At 38.7% G+C, this 25,077-nt stretch overlaps 1 protein-coding gene across 2 annotated transcripts; it reads left to right on the top strand.

Moving 5' to 3' along the window:
- The first annotated feature begins 80 nt into the window (after positions 1-80).
- IKBIP (IKBKB interacting protein) lies at positions 81-18,565 on the top strand. Of its 2 annotated transcripts, none has more exons than XM_082850772.1 (3): positions 81-449; positions 6,511-6,628; positions 17,666-18,565. In XM_082850772.1, the coding sequence occupies exons 1-3, from the start codon at positions 274-276 to the stop codon at positions 18,419-18,421; spliced, it is 1,050 nt and encodes a 349-aa protein (XP_082706898.1). In that variant the 5' UTR covers positions 81-273; the 3' UTR covers positions 18,422-18,565. The 2 variants fall into 2 exon arrangements, with proteins under 2 accessions (XP_082706898.1, XP_082706897.1); XM_082850771.1 differs by lacking the exon at positions 17,666-18,565 and adding an exon at positions 10,999-13,430.
- The last annotated feature ends 6,512 nt before the right edge of the window (positions 18,566-25,077 follow it).

Genomic DNA, 25,077 nt, shown 5'->3' with positions numbered 1-25,077 from the left:
CGGTTTCCTCGCTTTTGCAGCGTTAACGCAGAAGTTTGGGGAAGTAGGATTGCCGCTTACCCCAGCTGTAGGAACTAGAAAGCGGGTGGCTGGGAGACGCTGTGGAGCAGGGAGGATGGCCGGGAGAGGAAGGGGGCTGGTTTCTGGGCGGTGCCAAGTCTGAAACGGGGCGCGGTCACCGCCGAGCCTTCCCGCGGAGGCTGAGGAGGCCACGTCTCGCTACCCCAGGGTGAAGAGGCAGCCCCGGGTTTGTCATCCTCAGGACCTCCAGACATGTCTGAGGGGAAGAGCCGGAAGAGGTCGGCGCCCAAGGGAGCCCCAGCGGAGCCTGGGAAGCGAAGCGAGGACGGGAAGAGCCTCGAGGGTCGGGGCGGTGGAGGCGGGGGCTGGGCGGATCCCCGGACCGGCTTGAGCCTTCTGTCGCTGGGGACGTGCCTGGGCCTGGCCTGGTAAGTGGTCCGAGGCCGCCCGGGTGTCCGGCCTCCCGTGGTCGCCCTCTCTTCTCTGGGTCCCGCGTTTGCCCCGGCCCCGCCCGGCTCGGCGTCCCGCTAACCTCTAGCCGCCACGCTTGCGGCTTCTGTTCCTCAGCATCGACCCCAAGGAAGGGACGGCCCAACCTTTATTTTAACTTTCGCTCGTTTCTCGTAATTTATTTTTGTACTGCTGGCGTGCCTCGATCGCCCAGCTGGAGCTGAGGCAAAGGTTTGGGAACGTCAACCATTAAGAAATGCAGATTCGGCCAAATTTCATTAAGCGCCTGTACAGGACGGAAGCTTTCCCGTTTTTAGAACCCGTTACTTCCTGTCCGCTGTGCATTTGGGACAAATTTGCCCCACCCCATAAATGCCTAGTGGCAACGTTTGCAACCTTACAAGAATTCATTATGATCTTAAAGCAACAAACGTGCATGATAATATAAAGTTTTGGAAGATAGCTCTTATTTTGGTTATTGTGCATGCGTTATGTCTGTTCCTAAGTTACAGACTGAGTTTTAGTATAACACTTTTGTTCACCTGAAACTAAAAACTTAGTTTTTAAACCAAGCAAATAGCGATATACTGATGTCATAGGAAAGATGAATATTAAGAAATAACCTTAAAACCAACTTATTTTGTTTTCCTCAATCATATTCTTTAGGATTAACCTATTTCGTTTTAATAACAAGACTGACTCTTTAGAGTTCCCCTCCATTTTCACTGATTTTTGAAGTATTTAGAAGATAGCTATTTATCTTCAAGAATAATTGGATTCTAGAAGCAACCCTGGATGTCCTCTCATCTAGAACATTTTTTCCTTTTTTTTGGCTGCGTTGGGTCTTTGTTACTGCGCAGGCTTTCTCTAGTTGCGGTGAGCGGGGGCTACTCTTCATTGTGGTGCGCGGGCTTCTCATTGCCGTGGCTTCTCTTGTGGAGCACGGGCTTTAGGCACACGGGCTTCAGTAGTTACGGCATGCGGACTCAGTAGTTGTGGCTCGCGGGCTCTAGAGCGCAGGCTCAGGAGTTGTGGCCCACGGGCTTAGTTGCTCCGTGGCATGTGGGATCTTGCCGGACCAGGGCTCGAACCCGTGTGTCCCCTGCATTGGCAGGTGGATTCTTAACCACTGCGCCACCAGGGAAGGTCTAGAACATTTTTGATGCTAGTAAATTTTGAAGTATACTTTACTGATGACTCATCCTCAGTCAGTCAGTCAATAAAAGATTTGTTACAATAAAGTGAAATGTTGATTATTAAATATTCTCTCCAAAAAGAGATAAATTGTTATTTTACTAATATATTTGTTTATGGAATATTTTTATCTTAAAAGAATAAATGTACAGAACTTACTGTTTTAAATAAACTGCTTTTATGTCTTATATTGCATGACCTTCAGGTAAATCAAAAACTTTGTGCTGGGAAAGTTATTCAGTACTAGAACTTAGTAGGCTAAAATATATATGTTGCTTCTTTCTAGAACCTAATACAACTGGTTTTAGTTACTGAATTTGTTAATTCTCATCCAAAGATTCATATTCATATGAGATAAATTACATCAGAAAATGCTCAACTTTTCAATAATTTAGTTACTGTCCTAGGAAAACACACTAACAGGAATCTATAAAGGAAAACAACTGTTGAAAAGCAGACACTTCAGCTCAGGAATTTACTGTTAGTGCCTGCAGTAAAGATACAAACAAGTTATATTCAAGTTGAATATAAGTTATAAGTTATAAGTTATAAGTTATATAAATAAGTTATAAGTTATAAGTTATAAGTTATATAAATATAAGTTATAAATATAAGTTATAAATATAAGTTATATAAATATAAATATAAGTTATAAATATAAGTTATAAGTTATAAGTTATATAAATAAGTTATAAGTTATAAGTTATATAAATATAAGTTATATTCAAGTTGAACTGTGTCTTTGCAAAATAATAAAACAATGCTCAAAGATTATTTCTAAAATGGGCAGATTCAATGATTGTTATTAAATGACTGTTAATTGCTCTTGTGAAATCTTTTGCGACAAGAGTTGAAGTATAAATACTTTGGTCACAATAGCACATATGTATTCGTGGTAAATTTGGGAATTTTCTAAATAAAATGCGAACATTGGGCTTCCCTGGTGGCGCAGTGGTTGAGAGTCCGCCTGCCGATGTAGGGGACGCGGGTTCGTGCCCCGGTCCGGGAAGATCCCACATGCCGCGGAGCGGCTGGGCCCGTGAGCCATGGCCGCTGAGCCTGCGTGTCCGGAGCCTGTGCTCCGCAACGGGAGTGGCCACAACAGTCAGAGGCCCGCGTACCGCAAAAAAAAAAGAAAATGCAAACATTGAGCATCTCAGCACACTGGAATTATAACTAAGCCACTGACATTTTTACCACTAGGATTAGCACCTAAAGATTGGTCTATCAAATCTTTATTGCATGCTATTGTACTGACATTGTTCTGGTTGTTAAAATACAAAATTGAATATATGTGCCTAAATACAGCTTAGGAGTACTCTAATTTTGTCTGATTAAGTTGGGGCAGAGATTTGAACCCTTGCACTGTCCGAGGTTGATTTCAAGGCATCACTATTTCAGTATCTTCAAACCATTAGTGTTTGGATCCTTGTTTGGAAAATAAATAGAGATAATGCAACAAAAGGGTGGTACTTGAACATCTCTCTATTAAACAAAGTCCTGATAATCATCTTCTGTCAGCCTGACAATAAGATGTTGGAGATAACAGTTGCCCAGAACTATAGGGCCTGAGTGTTGGTTTGTATACGTCATTTATAAACTCTTTAAGGAAATTTTCCACGTAAGAGATTGAAGACATTCTGCTTTCAAAAAGTTTTTAAAATTTATGAAGGTACTAAACAAGACAAAACCTTAAAAGCTTATTACATAGAAATTTAGTCAACTAGAAGTTCCATTGTAAAACTTTTAAGTTTCTTCTGGAAATTTCAACAGATTTTTTAATTGCCTTTATAAAAGTTTGTCATAGCATTTGTGATAATTATGTATCAGAAGTCAAAAGCTCTTTCAACCATCAGATAATTCAGGGTTTTTTTTTCTCTAATACAACTTTCTCTATAAATCGTTTATATAGTAAAATCTTGGCTAACCCCATTTTTCAGCTTTTGTTGTTAGTGGAGTTTAATCTGAAAGACAGTTATCCTTTAATTACCTTGATTTTTAAAAATGGAATATGGTCTGTGTGTTTCTGAACTTTCAGTATTATGCTGAAAATGAAGTTGCTGTATGAAACATACAGCTAAATGGATACTGACTCTTTCTCATCACTAAGTTGAAACAGAGCCAGAGAAAAATCCTGTATATATAAATCCTCCATCAGCTGTCTGACATCTAGGCCTCCTAAAGGAGCTATGCAGAGACAAGACTCCAAGGAACTACATGGTTTATTCCCACAGGACCCTGAATCTATATGAGTTCTCTGTAAACTGCAATGGATTATGAAGAAGTCAGGAAGATTCCCTTTGTAAAGCCTACACTAAGGTGGCCAATTAATCCGGGTGCTTTTCTCATACATCCATACCTTCAAGATCTTTATCTATGATAGGGAAAAGAGGCCCCAAAACAGAGTAAGAGAATGCTGCTTTTCCTATTAGTGGGTCTCATCCATTCACTTCATCCTTTGTTTGCTATAAACCCAACCCTGGTTCAAAGTGTGACAGGCCTGGGGCTTCTATCAAGTGTTAAGTAGAAGGGAGCCCTGATCCATTTTACCACTCTAGGCTTGTCAGAGGGATGGGAAAAGCAGCTGTGCAAAGCAATTCAAAAGAAAGGGCCAAGGTACGTAAAGAGAATAGTTGACGTTTTATGTTCAAGGCACTTTAAGAGCTTTATTAATGTGAACCTGTTTAATCTCTGCAACACCCTATGAACTAAGTAGTTTTATCCCCACTTTGCAGATGAGGAAACTAGCAAAGGTAAGTTAAATAACTTGCCCAAGGTGCTTGTACAGCTAGTAAATGGCAGAGCCAAAGTTGCCTAGCTTCACATTCAACCAGTATGATATGCGGTCTACCTTTGATATTAATCCAAAAAGAGGCCAAGACCCTAGAAATAGAAATCCCTAATCCAGAATTGTTTATAATCCTTTCTTCTCCTAGAAGCTGTAGCCTTTAGCAGACCCTAATTGTTGTCTCATCTAAACGAAGGAAGATAGGTAGTAAGGAGGTCTTGAACTGCTCCTGTTAGAAAATGCTTCTGACTCATAAAAGGGAAACAAAGCACCTTGGGCATAATCTGGATGCCAGTTTCAAAAATTAATGTTTCACAATTGAAACCACCTTCTCTAGTGTACATTTTTGGCTTCTAGAAAAATCATTCTCTTCCTTAATGTTAAATGAGTTAATATTTATAATGCCCTTAGAATAGTGTCTGGCACTTGTAAGTGAAAATAAAACAAATGTATTTTAACTCAGCATCATACAGACCACTGTTGATTATTTTCATTACTAGCACTAAGTAAACTTTATACTTGTTTTTTCTTTTATGCACTATTCACATACAGAAATAGTGAATTTTATTTTTTTATTTTGGTGAGAAGCTAACCATGAAAAAAACTCTACAAATTATCATCAGAGATGGTCACTAATATGATACAGTTTTCTTCAAGCTTTTGCTTAATATTTGAATTTTGAAGAGAAGTGTGGAGATAACATTAAAAAGATTAAATAAAACAGAAAGTCCTGTAATTAATTTTTGTGGATCAACCTTCATAAGAAATCCCTCTTATAATAATGATTTTATTCTAAATGAACACACTGATCTATAGGATAAATCCATGAGGTTAACACTGGAGTAATGGATGATAAACTAGTTCCTGAAATTAGACATTTCTTTAGACCGTCTTCCTCCTTCATCTCTGTCTGCTGGTCCCTAAACGCCAAGAATGAAATAGCCAATCAGAAAAGAATTGTCTACACATCCTTCTTTGAAATTAGGATAATAGTGTTTTCTAATAACGAGAAGTTTTGTTTAAAAGTTCATATTAACACACAGGAGAAGTCAGTCTGTACTAATTATGTAACCTGGGCTTACTTAATTCACTGTTATCTCATAGAATAAACATTAGCCATCATCAAAAGAAATTTATTTCATCCAACATTGTAAACATTTGTTTAAAATGCAAAAACTCCATTTTAGTTTTGGACAGTTTTATAAGCAACAGTTAGCCTAATGATATTTATGAGTTTGATTCAATCACCTCTCCGTTGAGTTTTGAATCTTTAAATGTTTGTCTTGCAGTGGAAGTCATTTTTACAATAAAGTGTCAACTTGTCGTTGTCATCTTGGCTAGGAGATTTGAAAATTTACAATATCTAAGTCACATCCCAAACCAATTAAGTCAGAATTTCTGTGGTAAGACCCAGGCATTACACTTTTTTAAAGCTGCCAGGTGAGGGTTTCCCTGGTGGCGCAGTGGTTAAGAATCCGCCTGCCAGTGTAGGGGACACGGGTTCGTGCCCCGATCCAGGAAGATCCCACAAGCCGCGGAGCAACTAAGCCCGTGCGCCACAACTACTGAGCCTGCGCTCTAGAGCCCGCGTGCCACAACTACTGAGCCTGTGTGCCACAACTACTGAAGCCTGCGCGCCTAGAGCCCGTGCACCACAACAAGAGAAGCCACGGCAGTGAGAAACCTGCGCACCGCAACAAAGAGTACGCCCCGCTCACCGCAACTAGAGAAAGCCCGCGCACCGCAACGAAGAGTAGCCCCCGCTCGCCGCAACTAGAGAAAGCCCGGGCGAAGCAACGAAGACTCAACGCAGCCAAAAATATAAATAAATAAATTTTAAAAATTTAAAAAGTAAAGCTGCCAGGCGACTCCAATATGCAGTGAAGCTGTTGAACCACTGGACTGCATACTCACTCCTCCCTTCTTATAAAAGCTGCCACTACCTATACCAGAATTTATGTTGTCCTTACCAGAAGTGGGCATAAAATACTGCTTTAACATCCGAACTTAAATGGGTTTGAGTTAGGAAGTAGTGATTTTTTTTCCCCCTTTTTCAGGTTTGTATTCCAGCAGTCGGAGAAGTTTGCAAAGGTGGAAAACCAATACCAGTTACTGAAAATGGAAACCAACGAATTCCAAGGGCTTCAAAGTAAAATCAGTTTAATTTCAGAAAAGGTAATTATTAATTGGCATATTTGGGGAGATTTTACCGTTTTTCTTCCCCACTGCCACCCTTCTACCCCAGTTGATAAATTCTTTTTCCCTGCCTTTTAGACCATTACTACTTTAACTCTCACTGGTTTTCCTACTTCTTCACATTCTCCCTTTAATCCAATTTAGTCTTAGCTTACATTTCAAAAGGACAAGAATTTTCTAATATATGACAAATGTTATTGTTTAAAAAGACCAATATTGTCATATTGACGTGACCTCAATTTTCTATTTAAATATCAAGTATCTAGAGCACTGAAAATATTATTGATCTTTAGATATAAAATTAAAATAGGAGTAGCACTTTTTGGACTAAGATCCATCAGTTTTTTTCTTTATTTCCACTTGGTAAGCATATATATTCATATGCATATAAGAATGACTAACCTAAAATAAATATTGATTTTTATAGACAAATGAAAATTAAAATCCATGTCTATTTTGTGTTTCTTCAAGCTGCAAATACAAGTGCATTACTACTGTGATTCTTAGAAATGTGAGACAGATAAAAAATTTTTAACTACCACATGTCTCAGGAGAAGGTCAGCTGCAACCAATAAGTCATCATGTGGGCCTTGTCTGGCTACCAGAGACCAAGCTATCATTGGGAAACATGGCTTGTTTGTTCCTTTGTTCATCACTGAGCCTTTACTCAGTGATAAGGTAGAAAAGGATTTGTGCTTGGCCCCAGGGTAAGCAAAGATGTTGCAAAAATAGAAATGAAGTAGACGGCCGAAGTCCCTGCAGCCTGATGCACAGAATAAGCCTGTAGTCCCCAAGAAGATAAGAGTCATGGATTAAAATCATCCCTTACACATGCCAGTGAATTCCATGGAGGGTGAGTTTAGAGGCCTCTGGGAAGGTGCTGCAAGAGTTGGTATTTTGACCTAGGGCTCAGGTTGGAAACTGACTGTAGTTATCGAAAGCCCTCTAATCAAAGGAAATGTAATGATAGAAAAAATTCCAGGAGATAGAAACTTCATGTACTTAAATGCTATTGAAAACATATTTTGAAGAAAGATTTCCTTTTTAAATGAAAAATTTGGCAGCAATTAAAATGCTTTTAGTGAATCTCTGCCTTGCAAGCTTGGAACCCGGTAAGGAGGACAAAGATTTAACATATGATTAGAATTTGAAGTCAAATATTACAGGAGATTAGAGCCTGGCCTGTCGGCTATCACTCTCAGTATCTCTCCCCAGTAGCCCTCTAGTTTCCCTCTTCTAATATCTAATTACTCCTAAGCAGCTGTAAGGTGGAATACTGCCCTAAGGGGTTTTTTTAAATTTATTTATTTTTGGCTGCGTTGGGCGTTTGTTGCTGTGCACAGGCTTTTCTCTAGTTGCTGCTAGTGGGGGCTACTCTTCCTTGTGGTACGCGAGCTTCTCACTGTGGTGGCTTCTTGTTGCGGAGCTCAGGCTCTAGGCGAGTGGGCTTCAGTAGTTGTAGCACACGGGCTCAGTAGTTGTGGCTGGCGGGCTCTAGAGCACAGGCTCAGTAGTTGTGGCTCACGGGCTTAGTTGCTCCGCAGAATGTGCGATCTTGCCAGACCAGGGCTCAAACCCGTGTCCCCTGCATTGGCAGGTGGATTCTCGACCACTGTGCCACCAGGGAAGTCCATGCCCTAAATTTTTTGTATTAAATCTACAGTTTGGTAGACTGAGAATGTAAACCTAAGGGCTTCTCCATACATAAATTTAAATATTCATTTTTTTCTTACTTTCCACTACGTGGCCAATTTTATAATGGGCAATGTTTTTAATAAAACTCATGTAGATTACAAAAATGCTTTTGTAAGCAACAAGGATGTATTTTATGGCACAGGCAAATATAGCCATTTGTTTGCAATAACTTTAAATGGAGTATAATCTGTAAATCTATGTTGTACACTTGAAACTAATATAAGATTGTTAATCAACTATACTTCAATTAAAAGTAAATAAATAAATGCCTTTGAAGCAGATATTTAAAATATCATCCTAGGATCCAAGAAATATTGTCTTCACATAGTTCGTTCTCTCCCAGTCTGCCCTAGGAGTAGTTTAACAATAGCTGACTCTTTACAAAGCTGGCCCTAAAGGCCAGCTTAATGCAGTAGGAGGGGAAAACAACTAGACATGGGCTCTCATCATAACTGTGTGACTTTGGAAAAATCACTTTAACTTCTCTTGGCCTCTATTTCATCATTTATTAAATGAGAATATCAAGATTTGTGTAAGGATCAGATGAGATACAATATATATGCAAGCTCTTTGAAAACTTCCAAGCAGTAATAAATTTAAGATATTAACTTTTGTAAAAAATGAAAAACTATTAGACTATAATGGCAGCCCATAAATGCTAGCTATTGTGGTGTGCTAGTCACTTATTGTTTGCAGATTAAGTCTTGAGACCTTTGTTATCCTGAAAAGTTGATCTTATAATTGGAGTCTCCTGGGTTATACTGCCTCCAGGTTATAGTGATGATCTGGTGAACAGCCTAAACAAGGAATTACCTTGGATTAAGATAAGCTTGTCTCTGCAAAATGCTGCTAATAAGACAACTAAACATAACACTATTACCAATGTACAAGTATTTCTCATAGTTGGTGTTTTTAAAGGAACTTGTACTGTAGCTACATGTATACATTAAAAATAATTTTTAAACAAGGTTTCAGAGTGATACTGTTATGCATTGTTCCCAGCTATCATCTGGAACTGCTTCAGGTCCTGGTTGGGGTGGACCCAGGAGGCTTCTGGCCATTCTTCTTCCTAAATATCAAGAAACATGTTCTTTATACCCTGAGATACGGGGACTACAAAAAGGCGTAAAACATGGTCTCTTCCCCTAAGGAGTTTAGAAGCTCTCATAGCTTCTCCTGGCTAATTCATCAGTATAGGGACTATACTGTATCTTTGTTTTTATATCCAGTGTCTAGCACAAGGTCTGGCACAGAGCGAACACTCAAGAATTCTTGAATTATATGCGCTAAATGCCAAATAAGTGGCAAATATGTAATATGATAGATTCTACAGCAGTTCAGGCTCTCATGGGTAGGGTCATGGAAGAATGCTGCACTGAAAACCTGAGACCTGGTCTGAGCCTTGAAGGAAGGACAGAACTTAGCTAGACAAAGAAGGCAGGCTAACATATAGAGAAGTTATGGAATTTGGGACTTCCTCCTAGAAGTGTTAGGAAACGTTAAGGGGTTTTTAATGTTCTACCATGGTGTACATAGCAGTTTTTAAAACTTTAAATCTGGCTGTAGTGTGTAGGATGATTTAGAGGAAGTAACTAGAAGCAGCTGTTAGATAATATTTCTATAGTATTTTCCTTGATCATCGAAGTTCGGTTTGGATGCCCTATGTAAGTGCTTCCATAGCTCTTTCCCTGTCACAGCGCATGTAGACTTCGCTTTCTCCCCAAGTAAACTAAGCTGCTTAAGGGCAGAACTGTGTCTTGTACAGTATTATGTCTTCAACATAATGCTGCAAACATTTGATAAATTAACGATCATTTCTAGGCCTTCCTATAGTCTCTAAGGCTGTTATCTTTGTGTGAGTATAGGCTTAGAAAGAGGTCCACACCCTGGTCCTTCTATATTCTAGACTTAGGAGATGCTAGGAGCTTACCATAATTTATAGATACTTAGAACACTTTACTGTTTGACATCAGTTGTCTCTGTAAACTGATTTTTTATTCACTTTTTGCCTTTGTGATAGTTATAAGATCTGATTCTGGTACCTTTTCTGCAAGAGGTCAGTCAACAAATTTTTTTTTTCAGGCAGAAAGTCTTCCAGAATCATAGAACTTAGGAAAGTTAACAAATTTTATAACTAAGTCAGTTTCTAAAAAGCCAAATAACTATTAAAATGACAACTAAGTTGCTTTCCATTGGAATAAAAAAAGAAGGAAATGTGATATACTTCAGGCTTCTTTAACATTATTTTTCTTTTGAATATCCCTCCATGAAAATGCACAAATATTTAGGATTATAAGTTCAGGTGTATACAGTTGGCCCTCTGTATCTGTGGGTTCCCCATCCAAATATTACATGAGGGACTTGAGCACCCATGGATTTTGGTATCCATAGGAATACCAGTGCCCCACAGGTGGATACCTAGGGATGAGGGACAACCATATTTTTCTACCATAGTGCTAATCTATTAAATGTGTTTAAAACATATTTTTAACAGCTTAAATATGTAACAATTGTTTTTGTCTGTATGATTCTTATGTATTTGGATATTTTAGACATCTTCAGAATTTGAACTTGGCAAGTGATTGTTAAAGTATGTTTCCCTAATATAAAAGTTATTAAGTAGCCTTGGGAATTGTTTTGTGTTATAAATGCAGCTTGCAGCTACTGAAAGTATCCTGCAGGAAGCTACATCATCCATGTCTTTGGTGACCCAGTTTGAGCAGGAAGTATCCAGCCTCCAAAGTATCATGCATGACATTCAGAATAGTGAAGAGATGCTCACTCAAAAGATGCAAAGCCTTAATGAGAAATTCCAGAACGTTACAGATTTCTGGAAGAGAAGCCTAGAAGAAATGAATGTTAATACAGACATTTTCAAATCAGAATCAAAACATATACATTCTCAAGTTACTGTCCAAATTAACTCAGCTGAACAAGAAATAAAATTGCTCACTGAAAGGCTAAAAGATTTGGAAGATAGCACACTAAGAAATATTAGAACTATAAAAAGACAAGAAGAAGAGGATCTTCTGCGAGTAGAGGAGCAGCTTGGCTCCGACACAGAAGCACTTGAAAAGTTAGAGGAGGAACAGCATGCTCTCTTTGCCAGAGATGAAGACCTGACTAATAAACTTTCCAGCTACGAACCCAAAGCTGAAGAATGCAAGACACATTTGCCAACAATTGAAAGTGCTATTCGCTCTGTTCTCAGAGTCTCTCAGGATCTGATAGGGACAGAAAAGAAGATGGAAGACTTGACTCTTCAGATGTTTAATATGGAAGATGATATGCTGAAAGCAGTATCTGAAATAATGGAGATGCAGAAAACCCTTGAAGGAATTCAGTATGATAATAGCATATTAAAGATGCAGAATGAACTGGATGTTCTAAAAGGAAAAGTTCATGATTTTATAGTATATTCAAGTACAAGAGAAAAGAGGACTCCAGAAGAATATAATCTAGAAAATAAAGGAATTGATAGTGATTTTTGAATGCACTACATTTATCCTGGTGAACCACATTATTATACATAACCTGATTAGTTCCATGCTTTTGAGTTATTTTGATATGCCTCACTTTACCCTACATTATTGGAAAATAAGTGAGGTATCCACACAAATGTGTTATCCAGAGAGTCAAAGCTTATCTTTTTAAGCAATAAAACTTATTTCATTTTCACCATTTTAAATAGAAACATTTCTAAAATATATATTTCTCTACTTTTTTGAAGCAATATACTTAATATTTTTAAATGTTTTTCTAATAATTAATAGACATTATTGTGAATTTCATCTGTCATATTGGACCCAAATATATTAATGTCCCTAGGAGCTATTGAGGGGTGTTTACCTCCTCACTCAACCCCAGTTTGCTATTTTTCAAACCTTCTATTTCTTATACCTTTTCTGTCACCTGAAAAAGTGACCCACTGACCTGATCTTACTGTCAGGTTGATCAGTAATGTTTTCACCTCAGCCAGTTTTTCATTTCCTTCGCAATTTACTGCAGGCTAAGAATCCAGACAACCAAGTTTATAGGAATTTTGTCTAAAATAAAAGATAACATGCCTGAGGGAGAGCCTGGAATGCTTTGCTATGAATTAATATGCACTTTTTGAAAACTGTGGAGACTGGGAAACATTTTTACTTTTTGTTAAGGTTCTAAACTCTTATAGATACTTGTAAGAAATTTTTTTAAAGAGTAAATGTGTTCTTTTTGAAAGTTTTCCCTATGAATTAAGTGTGCATCCTGTGAAGTATGGACTTTGGGAATATATTTGTATACCTGGGCGTTTTTTGTTTTGTTTTTTTTTAAGGTTCTAACTGTGTTACAGACTCTTGTGTTTGCTAGGTACATGATCTCTAGATAAATTTTCTACTTACAATAAAAATACACTAATAAGCCTGTGGCCTATTTTAAAGAAGAAAAAGCAGCATAATGAGATATGATGTGATAATTATGGTAACTAAAATATGTCATTATTTTAGAGTCCCCAAACTAATTACCCAACCAAATTTGTTTTACATAGTGATTTTATTTTACACAAAATTATATAATAGAGTCACAAAGAATAAGACATGGACATATTGAGATGAAATTAAGGGGAGTTCTAGACAGATTTTTGCAATAATGATAATCGGAAATGTGCAAGTTTGGGGAAGCACATAACACTTTTATTGGTAAACTGATGTATCAAGGGTGTCCAAGGTTGGTGTTGAAAAAACTGAGTTAACTGCATTTGAAAGTACTGTTCTAACAACATGTTTCTTCTTGCCAATAACCAACTATAGTCCCAGTTTTATAATGCAATTTCAGTGGAATTAAACACAAAGAACTTGAAAGAAGTCAGTTACAAAAGATAGTTGTGGTCAGGTGGTTTTATCATGTAAATCTGTACATTTTTTGAAAAATCCCAAATAAGTTCTACTTTGGGGTTAGGAAGGCCTATGGTAGACAGCCGTGGGTCATAGGCATAGCATTAATTTCTAGAATATTAACATTAAATTTCTTGACTTCTGAATATCTAAGTTCTTGTCTGTGTATACTAACAAAATTGTATTTGTTTGCTTTTATTTGCACGCTAATAAAATAGATTATAAAGTTAACTGGAACTTTGTCGTTTCAGCCTCCATCCTGCCAGGGCATATGTGATCTCTTGTACTCTTTACTTTTATTTATTTATTTATTTATTTATTGGTGTGTCACCAGATTTGACACATCATTATTATTAACTACTAACTACGGTATATACCATAGTAATGGTTACAGAAAATAAATGGAAATAAGGTGGCCACTGTGCTCTATAGTGCTCTATAGTGACAATTACAAGGGAAACAAAAACTGCCCTTCTACAAGTATTTCATGAGAAAATATTGTGTACATGTATATACACATGTATATATTCCTTTATTCAGGGGTTTTCCTATAAAAAATTGTCACTAGAGAGATTTAGATGTACCTAGTTTGTCTTCCTCTGTTTCTTAAATTCATTTATTTAACAAAGATACTTGAAATTTCAAAAACTTTCCTGTGTATCAAATATTAAATTACATTGTTAGTTTTCCCTTTAAGGAAGATTACCATATCCTAAGACACATTTTTGTATCTTTGTAATTAATAATAAATTTTACATTAAGTTTCTGATAGAGAGTAGTGTCCATTTTTTTAATTAGCCATATAAATCACTTTTACAAAACAAACACCTAATTTTCTTAACCCTTCAATGTAAAGTTAAAAGGTATATTTGTAGTAATATTTCCTTAAATTTTGCCTAAAGATGAGAAGCTGTTGACTAAGTATATTTTTATATTTTATAATGAAAAATGTTGATTTATTAGCCTGTATGGATTGATAGAAAACTAAATTTGTAAGATACAAAGTTAATGGCTTTTTTTTTTTTTTTTTGGCTGCACCATGCGGCTTGCAGAATCTTAGTTCCCGGACCAGGGATTGAACCCACACCCTTGGCAGTGAAAGCGTGAAGTCCTAACCACTGGACTGCCAGGGAATCTCCAATGGCATTATTTTAATTTTAATCTAATTGTAGGTCTTTGTGTGAATCTATAATCTTGGCCAAAGATTAACGTGATGTCATATTCCCCAAACATAATTTTTAATGCATTTCTCTGTAGATTTACCTCATATTTGCACAGTTGGCAAAAGCTCTGCAAATTCACCCAGTATCTGTGTCACTTCAGCTATGAACTACTAATTTAACACAAATCAAAATGCTCCATCCCAGCTTTACAGAGCAGGGAAGGATAGAACCGACATTTTGGAGCCTATTATGTGTCACACTTCTAGGAGGCCTACATTCGTCATCATCCTAACAGCTCCATGTATTGAGTATGTATCTACCCTGTCCCAGTCATTGTGCTAGGCACTTTGCATGTGTTATCACAGATTCTCACCACAGCTTTGCTAGCTATAAGACCGCTTTTACAAATGAGGAAATTGAGGTTCAGCAAGATTAGGAATCTTACAATCACACTGCTGAGTCTGTCCAATTCCAGAGGCCACTGACCTCCCACTATACAGTGCAACCTGCTGCTGTTCAACCAGGGAGGGGAAAAAAAAAAAAATCACAAGAAATCGGCTGTCAGTAGAACTATCTTGAGAATTCAGAAAGCTATAATTCAGTCAAATGCGCCCACTACTATGTTGCCATTAAACTAGACTATAAGTCCCTCAAAAGTTGTAACTGTGACCTAAAATTATTTGGGCCTCGGGCATAAGAAAGAATCAATAAATGTTTAGGGAAGAGTGAGAAAGCAGTGGAGGAGAAAAAAACCCTAGACTGGAATCTTCTAATCTAGGCTTTGCCACTGACTCTCTGTTCTTGGGCACTTTATTTTGGGGCTCAGTTTTTTAATTTGTAAAATGAAGGAATTGTACCAAATAATTTCTAAAATCTCTCCTGGCTTTAAGTGGTTTTAAACTTTAGAGATCAATAAAATTTCCAGGTCCCTTAGTACAGTTCAAAGATCCTTTAGCAAAGTTTCTGGAAGGCTGATTGGACCCACAAATCATTCCCTTGACTCACGTTGTTTTGCTTGTAGATCCAGACAACATTTAACATTGCAGGGCAGCATCTAGCTTAGTACCTTGCTCATATGATAGGAACAGGAATATTAGTAAGTATTCAAATTACTGGGTGAATCTTTCAAGCTACCAATAGACTCCAACTCTTCTGTTCATCTTAAGCAAATAGCTTAAACAAGCCATTATGTAATCTTTAAACATAATTCAGTGAAACAATTTCTAGGCTATTCCTATACTGTATTGAGTTTCTATTTTAGTGAAGACTAACAGAAGTTAGGAATAAATTGCTTTTATAGCCTACCAAGTGTGACAAAGAGGCTTACTAACAGTTTCTTAATGATCTTATACTTCTAAGAATAAATTTAGCCCTTTCTGAGATGTCTTGTTTAATGCTGTTAAGCTATCTCAACTCTACCAGATTAGATACATTAATAAATGATAACCTAGTAATGAAATAGATGAAAGTAAGCCCTCTCCTTTCACCTTTGAAAATCTCTTTCAGCAAATACAATTTATTGCAAAACTTTCCCCTAAAAAATAAAATTTAAGGTTTTGCACTCACTGCTTGATTTCCTTCCTATTTGCGCACAGTAAACGTTGTTGAATCAAGATGGTTTTGATTATTAGTAGAAAGCTATAGACAATCTCCACTTTAAAACAATGCTTTCCGGGCTTCCCTAGCGGCGCAGTGGTTGAGAGTCCGCCTGCCGATGCACGGGACACGGGTTCGTGCCCCGGTCCGGGAGGATCCCACATGCCGCGGAGCGGCTGGGCCCGTGAGCCATGGCAGCTGAGCCTGCGCATCCGGAGCCTGTGCTCCGCAGCGGGAGAGGCCACAGCAGTGAGAGGCCCGCGTACCGCAAAAAAATAAAAATAAAACAATGCTTTCCTAGAAAACAAGCTGAAAGTTAAATGTGCAAAGTGGAACAACTGACTTACATGTTATAAATGGGATTTCTTTCTTCAATGTAATCACAATGTATATCTGTGTTACAACACAGGCTTTGACAATATATTTTACATTTGTTCTTTAATTTTTTTTCTTCATAGTTTAGCATACAGCACACAGGCTTAAGTTAATCTTCTGATTGAAACTTAATTGAAACCTGACAATTCCTATGTGTTTTGTTTTTTTTAATTAAATAAATTTGACATATAACATTGTGTAAATTTAAAGTGTACAACATGATACGGTGATACATTGATATATTCAGCCTTGAGAAAGGATATCCTGCCATTTGTGACAACATGGATAGACCTCATGCATGTATGTTTTAATTTTCAATTTTGTATTGTTTATGATACTTACCCATCTTATCACTATAATCAACACTTTAATATTCCCCTTTCCCTCTTAACTTTATTAACTGATGGTACAATGCAATAAAAATTCAAATATTAAAAATACAATAAAATAACTCAATTTCCCCAAAACTGCTATATAAACACACATACACATGCACACAACAACAAAAATAACAACTTGAAATGTTGCCAGGCAGTTGTGTGGCTCAAAATGTTCATCAGCTGACTTGTCCAAGTTAAACCAAAACAATTTAGAGACATCAGTATTCAATGGATGCTGGGGAAGGAGGATGGCATTGAAACATCCAAAAGTTGAGAATCACTTGTATTTGGAATCTTGGAATTTTAGAACCTTGGAGATAGTGCTTTGTTTGTTTGTTGTTTTGTTTTTTACATATCTATCATCTCTATTAAACTAATGAACTGAGTTGAAGCCACAACCGAAGCTGTACTCATCTTTATGTTCCTCAGACTTCACATGCCTGACAACACACTAGGAACTTAAGGATTACTAATTGAATGGAATTAGTTCAATACCCCAGGAAAGTATTCATAAAAGTAATAGGACAATAAAGTCCCTTCATTCTAGCACTTGTACCTACAAACAAACTTGCATTTCAGAAGTCATGTCGTCTTGTTTGACCCCCCAAATTTAGCGAAACTCATCTAGAGGGGGCTTCCTCCTCCCTTCTCCAGCAACTGAAGATACATCATTTCCCCTCATTTAGCTCATTTTGTCACCATGCAGAGGACTGGTGGTGCCAAAATAACTGGAAAATGCCATTTGCAGTCACATGAAATTTCCTCAATGTTTCCCTTCCTATTCATTAGCAATACACTTGATGCATCTTTTACCAAATGCTTTCCAGAAGAGCAGTAACTTTATAGTTTAAAATAACACCTAAAATTTAAGTTGAATTTTAAATGTTAAGCTTTTACTCAATTTAATTATTCTGGTACTATATTTTCTTACAGTGTCAGAAGTCTGAAGCTATCATAGAACAATTGAAGTCTTTTCAAATAATTACTCATCTAAAGCGTCTACAGGAGGAGATTTATGAAGTGAAAACTTGGTCCAACAGAATAACTGAAAAGCAGGATATACTGAACAACAATTTGACCACTGTTTCTGAAGATGTTACAAAAGTAGACCAAAGTACAACTTCCGTGGCAAAAGATGTCGGTCTCAAGATTACAACTGTAAAAACAGATATGCGACGTATTTCAGGTGTAGTAACTGATGTAACATCATTGACAGATTCTGTTCAAGAACTAGAAAATAAAATAGAAAAAGTAGAAAAACATACAGTAAAAAACATAGGTGATCTGCTTTCAAGTAGCATTGACCGAACAACAATGCTCCGAAAGACAGCATCTGACAATTCACAAAGAATTAACTCTGTTAAGAAGATACTTTCTGAGCTACAGAGTGATTTCAGCAAGCACACAGATAGATTTTTAAGCTTAGAAAGTGACAGAGCTAAAGTTCTGAAGACAGTGACTTTTGCAAATGATCTAAAACCAAAGGTGTATAATCTAAAGAAGGACTTTTCCCGCTTGGAACCCTTGGTAAATGATTTAACAGTACGCATTGGGAGATTGGTTACTGACTTACTACAAAGAGAGAAAGAAATTGCTTTCTTAAAAGAGAAAATATCTAACTTAACAATAGTCCGAGCTGAGATTAAGGATATGAAAGATGAAATAAAACACATTTCAGATATGGATTAGCTTGAAATTATTTAGATTAGACTGAAGAAACTTTTTAATGGGACCTCTGTCATGTTATAAAAAGACTGACAAGTCAGAAATAATGAAATTTTGGAGTAAATACTATTTTGTATTTGATTCTATTTTGTACAGTAAAAATAAAAGTTTTTGAAGGACTGAGCACTGGATTTTCCAAAATAAATATGCTCAAATGTATTTAAAACTTTATATAAAACATGTTTGCAACTTTATATAGTAAGAACCTTATGCATCCCCCTTACATATACATGCATATGTTCGCACGCACACGCGCGCATGCACACACACATACACACTCAGGGTCTGCCAGTCTAGCGCTGGGAAATCTAGATGGGGCAGGATCTGAATCCCCACTTGCCCTCACTAACTGCCAAGGAGCATAGTACGTGTGGTTGGGGCCCAGCTGAAGAACTGCCCATCAGGATCAGGGCTGTAACATATATTATCCATTTAGAGTAAGAGAAACTAGAAAGGTCACAACCAGGGAGCTGCAGGAAAAGAATCATGTAAGAATTCCTGGGTCCTTTATGGCTTTAGGAAACAGGGAAAGGTCACCTAAAATGAGGTAAGGAAGTGGCATCTAGAGCAGGGTTTGCGGGGTGGGGGGCAGCACAGATTGCAGGGGGCTTGCCAAGCCTCGGAGGCTGCCCCAAAGCAGCACAACTCATGTGTGGTGTTGATGTGACCAGAAGCAGCCAAAGCAAAGAAGTTCTAACATTTAAAACAGCATCACATTAGCAATTCCACTTACATAAAATTCTAGAAAATCCAATCTCATATGTAGGGGCAGAAAATGAATCAGTGGTTGCCTGGGAAGTATAACTTTTAAAGAAGCACAAAGAAATCTTGAGAGGTGAAGGATGTTTATTATGTTGATTGTCTTGATGGTTTCACGGGTATAGACTTGTGTCAAACTCATCAAATTGTACTCTTTAAATATGTGCAGTTTATTGTACATCAATTATTCCTCAATAAAGTCATTTAAAAAGTACAATATAATAATCTAAAAAAAACCCACCCACAAACATTAGCCCTAGTTTCAAATGCCTAGCATTAACAGTATCCAGATGCATAGAACTAGTTACCTCAAAAAGAAGAGTTTATGAATTTTTTTCTTCCGGTTTTACTGAGATGTAATCGACATACAGCACTGTAGAAGTTTAAGGTGTGCAACATCATAATTTGACTTACATACATCATGCAGTGATTATCACAATAAGTTTAGTGAACATCCATCATCTCCTATAGATACAAAATGAAAGAAATAGAAAATACATATTTTTCTTTGTGATGAGAACTCAGGATTTACTTTTTTTTTTTTTTAGGATTTACTCTTAACCTTCATATAAAACATACACCAGTGTTATATTTATCATGTTGTATATTATATCCCTAGTATTTCTTTATCTTGTAAATTTGTACCTTTTGACTACCTAATCCAATCCCTCTCCCCCACCCCCCACCTCTGATAACCACAAATCTGATCTCTTTTTCTATGAATTTGTTTGTTTGTCTGTTTTTGAAGTATAACTGACCTGCAACACTACAACATTACATTAGTTTCAGGTACACAACATAGTGATTTGATTTTTTTTTTTGGTCACACCAAGTGGCTTGCAGCATAGTTCCCCCACCAGGGACTGAACCCAGGCACTCAGCAGTGAAATCGCGGAGTCCTTACCACTGGACCGCCAGGGAATTTTCACTGATTTGATATTTTTATATATTTCAAAATGAATGATCACCATGGTAAGTGTAGTTGCTTCTGTCACCATGAAAATATATTACATAATTATTAACTCTATTCCCCACACTACATTTCATCCCCATGACTCATTTATTTTGTAACTGGAAGTTTGTACCTCTTAATCTCCCCACCTATTTCTCTCCCCTCCCACCCCCTTCCGCTCTGGCAACCACCTGTTTGTTCTCTATCTCTGAGTCTGTTTCTGTTTAGTTATGTTCATTTGTTTTGTTTTTTAGATTCCACATATAAGTGAAATCATACAGTATTTTCGTCTTTCTCTATTTCACTTGGTATAATACCCTCTAGGTCCATCCGTATTGTCACAAATGGCAAGATTTCATTCCTTTTCATGACTAATATTCCATTGTGATATATACCTCACTGTGATATGTGATATATATCCCATTGTGATATATGGTATACCCCATATCTACCCCATCTTCTTTATCCATTCATCTATTGATGGGCACTTAGGTTGCTTGTATATATGTTGGCAATTGTGAATAACGCTGTAATGAACATAGGGGGTGCATGTATTTTTTCAAATTAGTGTTTTTCTTTTCTTTGGTTAAACAACCAGGAGTGGAATTGCTGATGGGCAGAGCCAGGTCCCAGGGTCTCTGGTGGCAGTGCCCTAGGTGTTCCAGAGTTGGTGTCAACCCACAGGTGGGTAGAGCCAGCACCCATGGGGTCCTGGGGCTGGTGACCACCTCCTATTGGGTGAGGCCAGTTCCCGGGGCCAGTGCTGGCCCACTGGTGGACACGGGTTGGAGACAGATCCTGGGCTCTCTGGTGGGCAAGGCTGGGTTCCAGGGCAGCTGAATCCCAGGGAAGCTGGCCTGTTTTGTCCCCACCTACCTAGCTGTGTGGCTTGCAGTGTCCCAGTTCTGGTCCCTAGCAGCTGGCAGACAGGGCCGGGTCCAGACCCTATAAGCTAGAAGGAGGATTCCAAAATGACACTTGGCAGCACCAGTGTTCTCGTGGGGGAGCTCCCCAAAATGGCTGCTGCCGGTGTCTACGTCGCCAGAGTGAGTCTCAATTGCCTCCTGCCTCTCCAGGAGGCTCTCCAAGATCAGCCAGTGGGTCTGACCCAGGCTCCTTTAAAACTACTGCTTCTGCACTGGGTCTTGGAACATATGAGATTTTGTGTGGAGTCTGTATCTCCCAACCCTCTGAGTTTCCCAAAAGTAAGCCCTACTGGCCTTCAAAGCCAAATGTTCTGGGGGCTTGTCTCCTCAGAGCGGGACCCCTGGGTCTGGGGAGCAGGAAGTGGAGCTCAGACCCCTCAATTTTGGGGGAGAAACTTTGCAGTTGTAATTATCCTCCAACTTGTGGGTCACCTACCCTGGAGTATGGGTCTTTAGTATACCTCATCTCTGACCCTCCTAATTGTATCATTGTGCTTCCTTTATATCTTCAGTTGTAGAATATCTTTTCTGCTAGCCTTCAGGTGGTTCTCATCAATAATTGCGCTTTAGATAGTTGTAACTTTTGTATGTCTGTGGGAGGAGGAGAGCTCAGGGCCTTCCTACTCCACCATCTTGGCCGCTTCTAGGATGAGTCTCAAGTTTATGAATTCTTACACCAGAATGGCTCATCCCTAAGACTTGGGCTTTTTGCCATTAAAGAGTTAGCATTAAAATTGATTCACACAGGGCTTCCCTGGTGGCGCAGCGGTTGAGGGTCCGCCTGCCGATGCAGGGGACACGGGTTCGTGCCCCGGTCCGGGAAGATCCCACATGCCACGGAGCAGCTGGGCCCATGAGCCATGGCCGCTGGGCCTGCACGTCCGGAGCCTGTGCTCCGCAACGGGAGAGGCCACAACAGTGAGAGGCACGCGTAATGCAAAAAAAATAAATAAAAAATTAAAAAAATTGATTCACATAGTTCTAAGTTGAGCCCCAAGAAAATTTCTCCCTGCTTCTATGACTCCATATTATTTTTTCTTTCCTGAAATGCTGTAGCATTTGAAGTCTCCCTCACAATTTTATTGCCAAAACTTTATTTAAGCACTAAGTGTCCATCGTTCTTTGCAAATGGTTTCATGGGTGTCTGAAACGAGATCATGAGTTTCTTGATTCCTCATATCACGTATTCTGTTTTTAAAAGTGATATCCTGGGACTTCCCTGGTGGCTCAGTAGTTAACAATCCACCTGCCAATGCAGGGGACACAGGTTTGATCCCTGGTTCAGGAAGATTCCACATGCCGCAGAGCAACTAAGCCTGTGCGCCACAACTACTGAACCTGCGCTCTAGGGCCCTCGTGCTGCAACTACTGAGCCTGCGGGCTGCAACTACTGAAGCCCGCGCACCTAGAGTCCGTGCTCTGCAACAAGAGAAGCCACCACAATGAGAAGCCCATGCACCGCAACAAAGAGTAGCCCCTGTTCGCCACAACTAGAGAAAGCCCACGCACAGCAACAAAGACCCAACACGGCCAAAAATTTTTAAAAAATTAAAAAGTAATATCCCTTTGCACCTAGTACACAGCTGCACAGAGTAAGTGCTTGTATGCATTTGCCTTAAATACTAGGAATAGAATCCATTACATATGGTGACTGTGTTACTAGATACAGCAATTATTTGTGTTATGGGTATTTGAGTTCTTATTCCAAACCATAATGATTTTTTGTGATGGACTGCCCCATAATTACAGTGGCAAAAGACATATTTTTTGGAACAATATTTGATTCATCTCTGTTTTAATACGTAGAAACATGAGAGTTTGAAATCAGAGACACTAGGTTGCAATCCTAGCTCTGCCTAGTTCTGTGGCCTCGGACAAATTTAATATCTGTGACCCTTAATTTCTTCATCTGTAAATAATAAATAATAATATCTACCTTATAGCACTGCTGTGAATATTAGCATTAATATATCTAAAGTGCCTGACACATCTGAAAAAGGACAAAGCCATTAATTAATAAAACAAAAAGTTACATACTATGGAACTGCTTTTTGGAAAACAGCTCTATAGCCCACAGGGAGAGTATCACTGTAGTACATCCTAATGCAGTATTTGATGTTCATAATGATGATACCAAATGAAATGTAATCAACTTAATCAGACACAATAATGCATTTTAGACGTGAAAAATATTTAAAAAGAAAAATTTCAGGCTGGATTGGTTCAAGATGGCAGAGTAGAAGGACATGCTCTCACTCCCTCTTTTGAAAACACCAGAATCACAACTAACTGCTGAATAATCATCGACAGGAAGACACTGGAACTCACCAAAAAAGATACCTCACATCCAAAGACAAAGGAGAAGCCACAATGAGATAGTAGGAGGGGTGCAATCACAATAAAATCAAATCCCGTAAGTGCTGGGTGGGTGACTCACAAACTGGAAAACGCTTATACCACAGAAGTCCACCCACTGGAGTGAAGGTTCTGAGCCCCACATCAGGCTTCCCAACCTGGGGGTCCGGCAATGGGAGAAGGAATCCCCAGAGAATCAGACTTTGAAGGCTAGTGGGATTTGATTGCAGGACATCGACAGGGCTGGTGGAAACAGAGACTCCACTCTTGGAGGGCACAAAGTAGTGTGTGCATCAGGACCCAGGGGAAGGAGCAGTGACCCCAGGGGAGACTGAACCAGACCTACCTGCTAGTGTTGGAGAGTCTCCCGCAGAGGTGGAGGCTGGCTGTGTCTCACCATGAGGACAAGAACACTGGTAGCAGAAGTTCTGTGAAGTACTCCTTGGCTTGAGACCTCCCAGAGTCCGCCATTAGCCCCACCAAAGAGCCCCCGGTAGGCTCCAGTGTTGGGTTGACTCAGGCCAAACAACCAACAGGGAGGGAACCCAGCCCCACCCATCAGCAGACAAGCAGATTAAAGTTTTACTGAGCTCTGCCCACCAGAGCAACAGCCAGCTCTACCCACCACAGGTTCCTCCCATCAGGAAATTTACACAAGCCTCTTAGATAGCCTGATCCACCAGAGGGCAGACAGCAGAAGCAAGAAGAACTACAATCCTGCAGCCTGTGGAACAAAAACCACATTCACAGACAGATAGACAAGATGAAAAGGCAGAGGGCTATGTACCAGATGAAGGAACAAGATAAAACCCCAGAAAAACAACTAAGTGAAGTGGAGATAAGCAACCTTTCAGAAAAAGAATTCAGAATAATGATAGTGAAGATGATCCAGGACCTCAGAAAAAGAATAGAGGCAAAGATGGAGAAGAGGCAAGAAATGTTTAACAAAGACCTAGAAGAATTAAAGAACAAACAAACAGAGATGAACAATACAATAACTGAAATGAAAGATACACTAGAAGGAATCAATAGCAGAATAACTGAGGCAGAAGAATGGATAAGTGACCTGGAAGACAAAATGGTGGAATTCACTGCTGAAGAACAGAATAAGAAAAAAGAATGAAAAGAAATGAAGACAGCCTAAGAGACCTCTGGGACAACATTAAATGCAACAACATTCGCATTATAGGGGTCCCAGAAGGAGAAGAGAGAGAGAAAGGACCAGAGAAAATACTTGAAGAGATGACAGGCAAAAACTTCCATAACACAGGAAAGGAAATAGCCACCCAAGTCCAGGAGGCGCAGAGAGTCCCAAGCAGGATAAACCCAAGGAGAAACATGCCAAGACACAAAGTAATCAAACTGGCAAAAATTAAAGACAAAGAAAAATTACTGAAAGCAGCAAGGGAAAAATGACAAATAACATACAAGGGAACTCCCATAAGGTTAACAGCTGAATTCTCAGCAGAAACTCTACAAGCCAGAAGGGAGTGGCATGACATATTTAAAGTGATGAAAGGGAAGAACGTACAACCAAGATTACTCTACTCAGCAAGGATCTCATTCAGATTCGATGGAGAAATCAAAAGCTTTACAGACAAGCAAAAGCTAAGAGAATTCAGCACCAC

This window comes from Leucopleurus acutus (assembly GCF_964270905.1).
Source record: "Leucopleurus acutus genome assembly, chromosome: 11".
NCBI classification, from domain to species: Eukaryota; Metazoa; Chordata; class Mammalia; order Artiodactyla; family Delphinidae; genus Leucopleurus; species Leucopleurus acutus.
The sequence above is the reverse complement of the archived record's forward strand: the minus strand, read 5'-3'. Positions and strand labels throughout refer to the sequence as shown.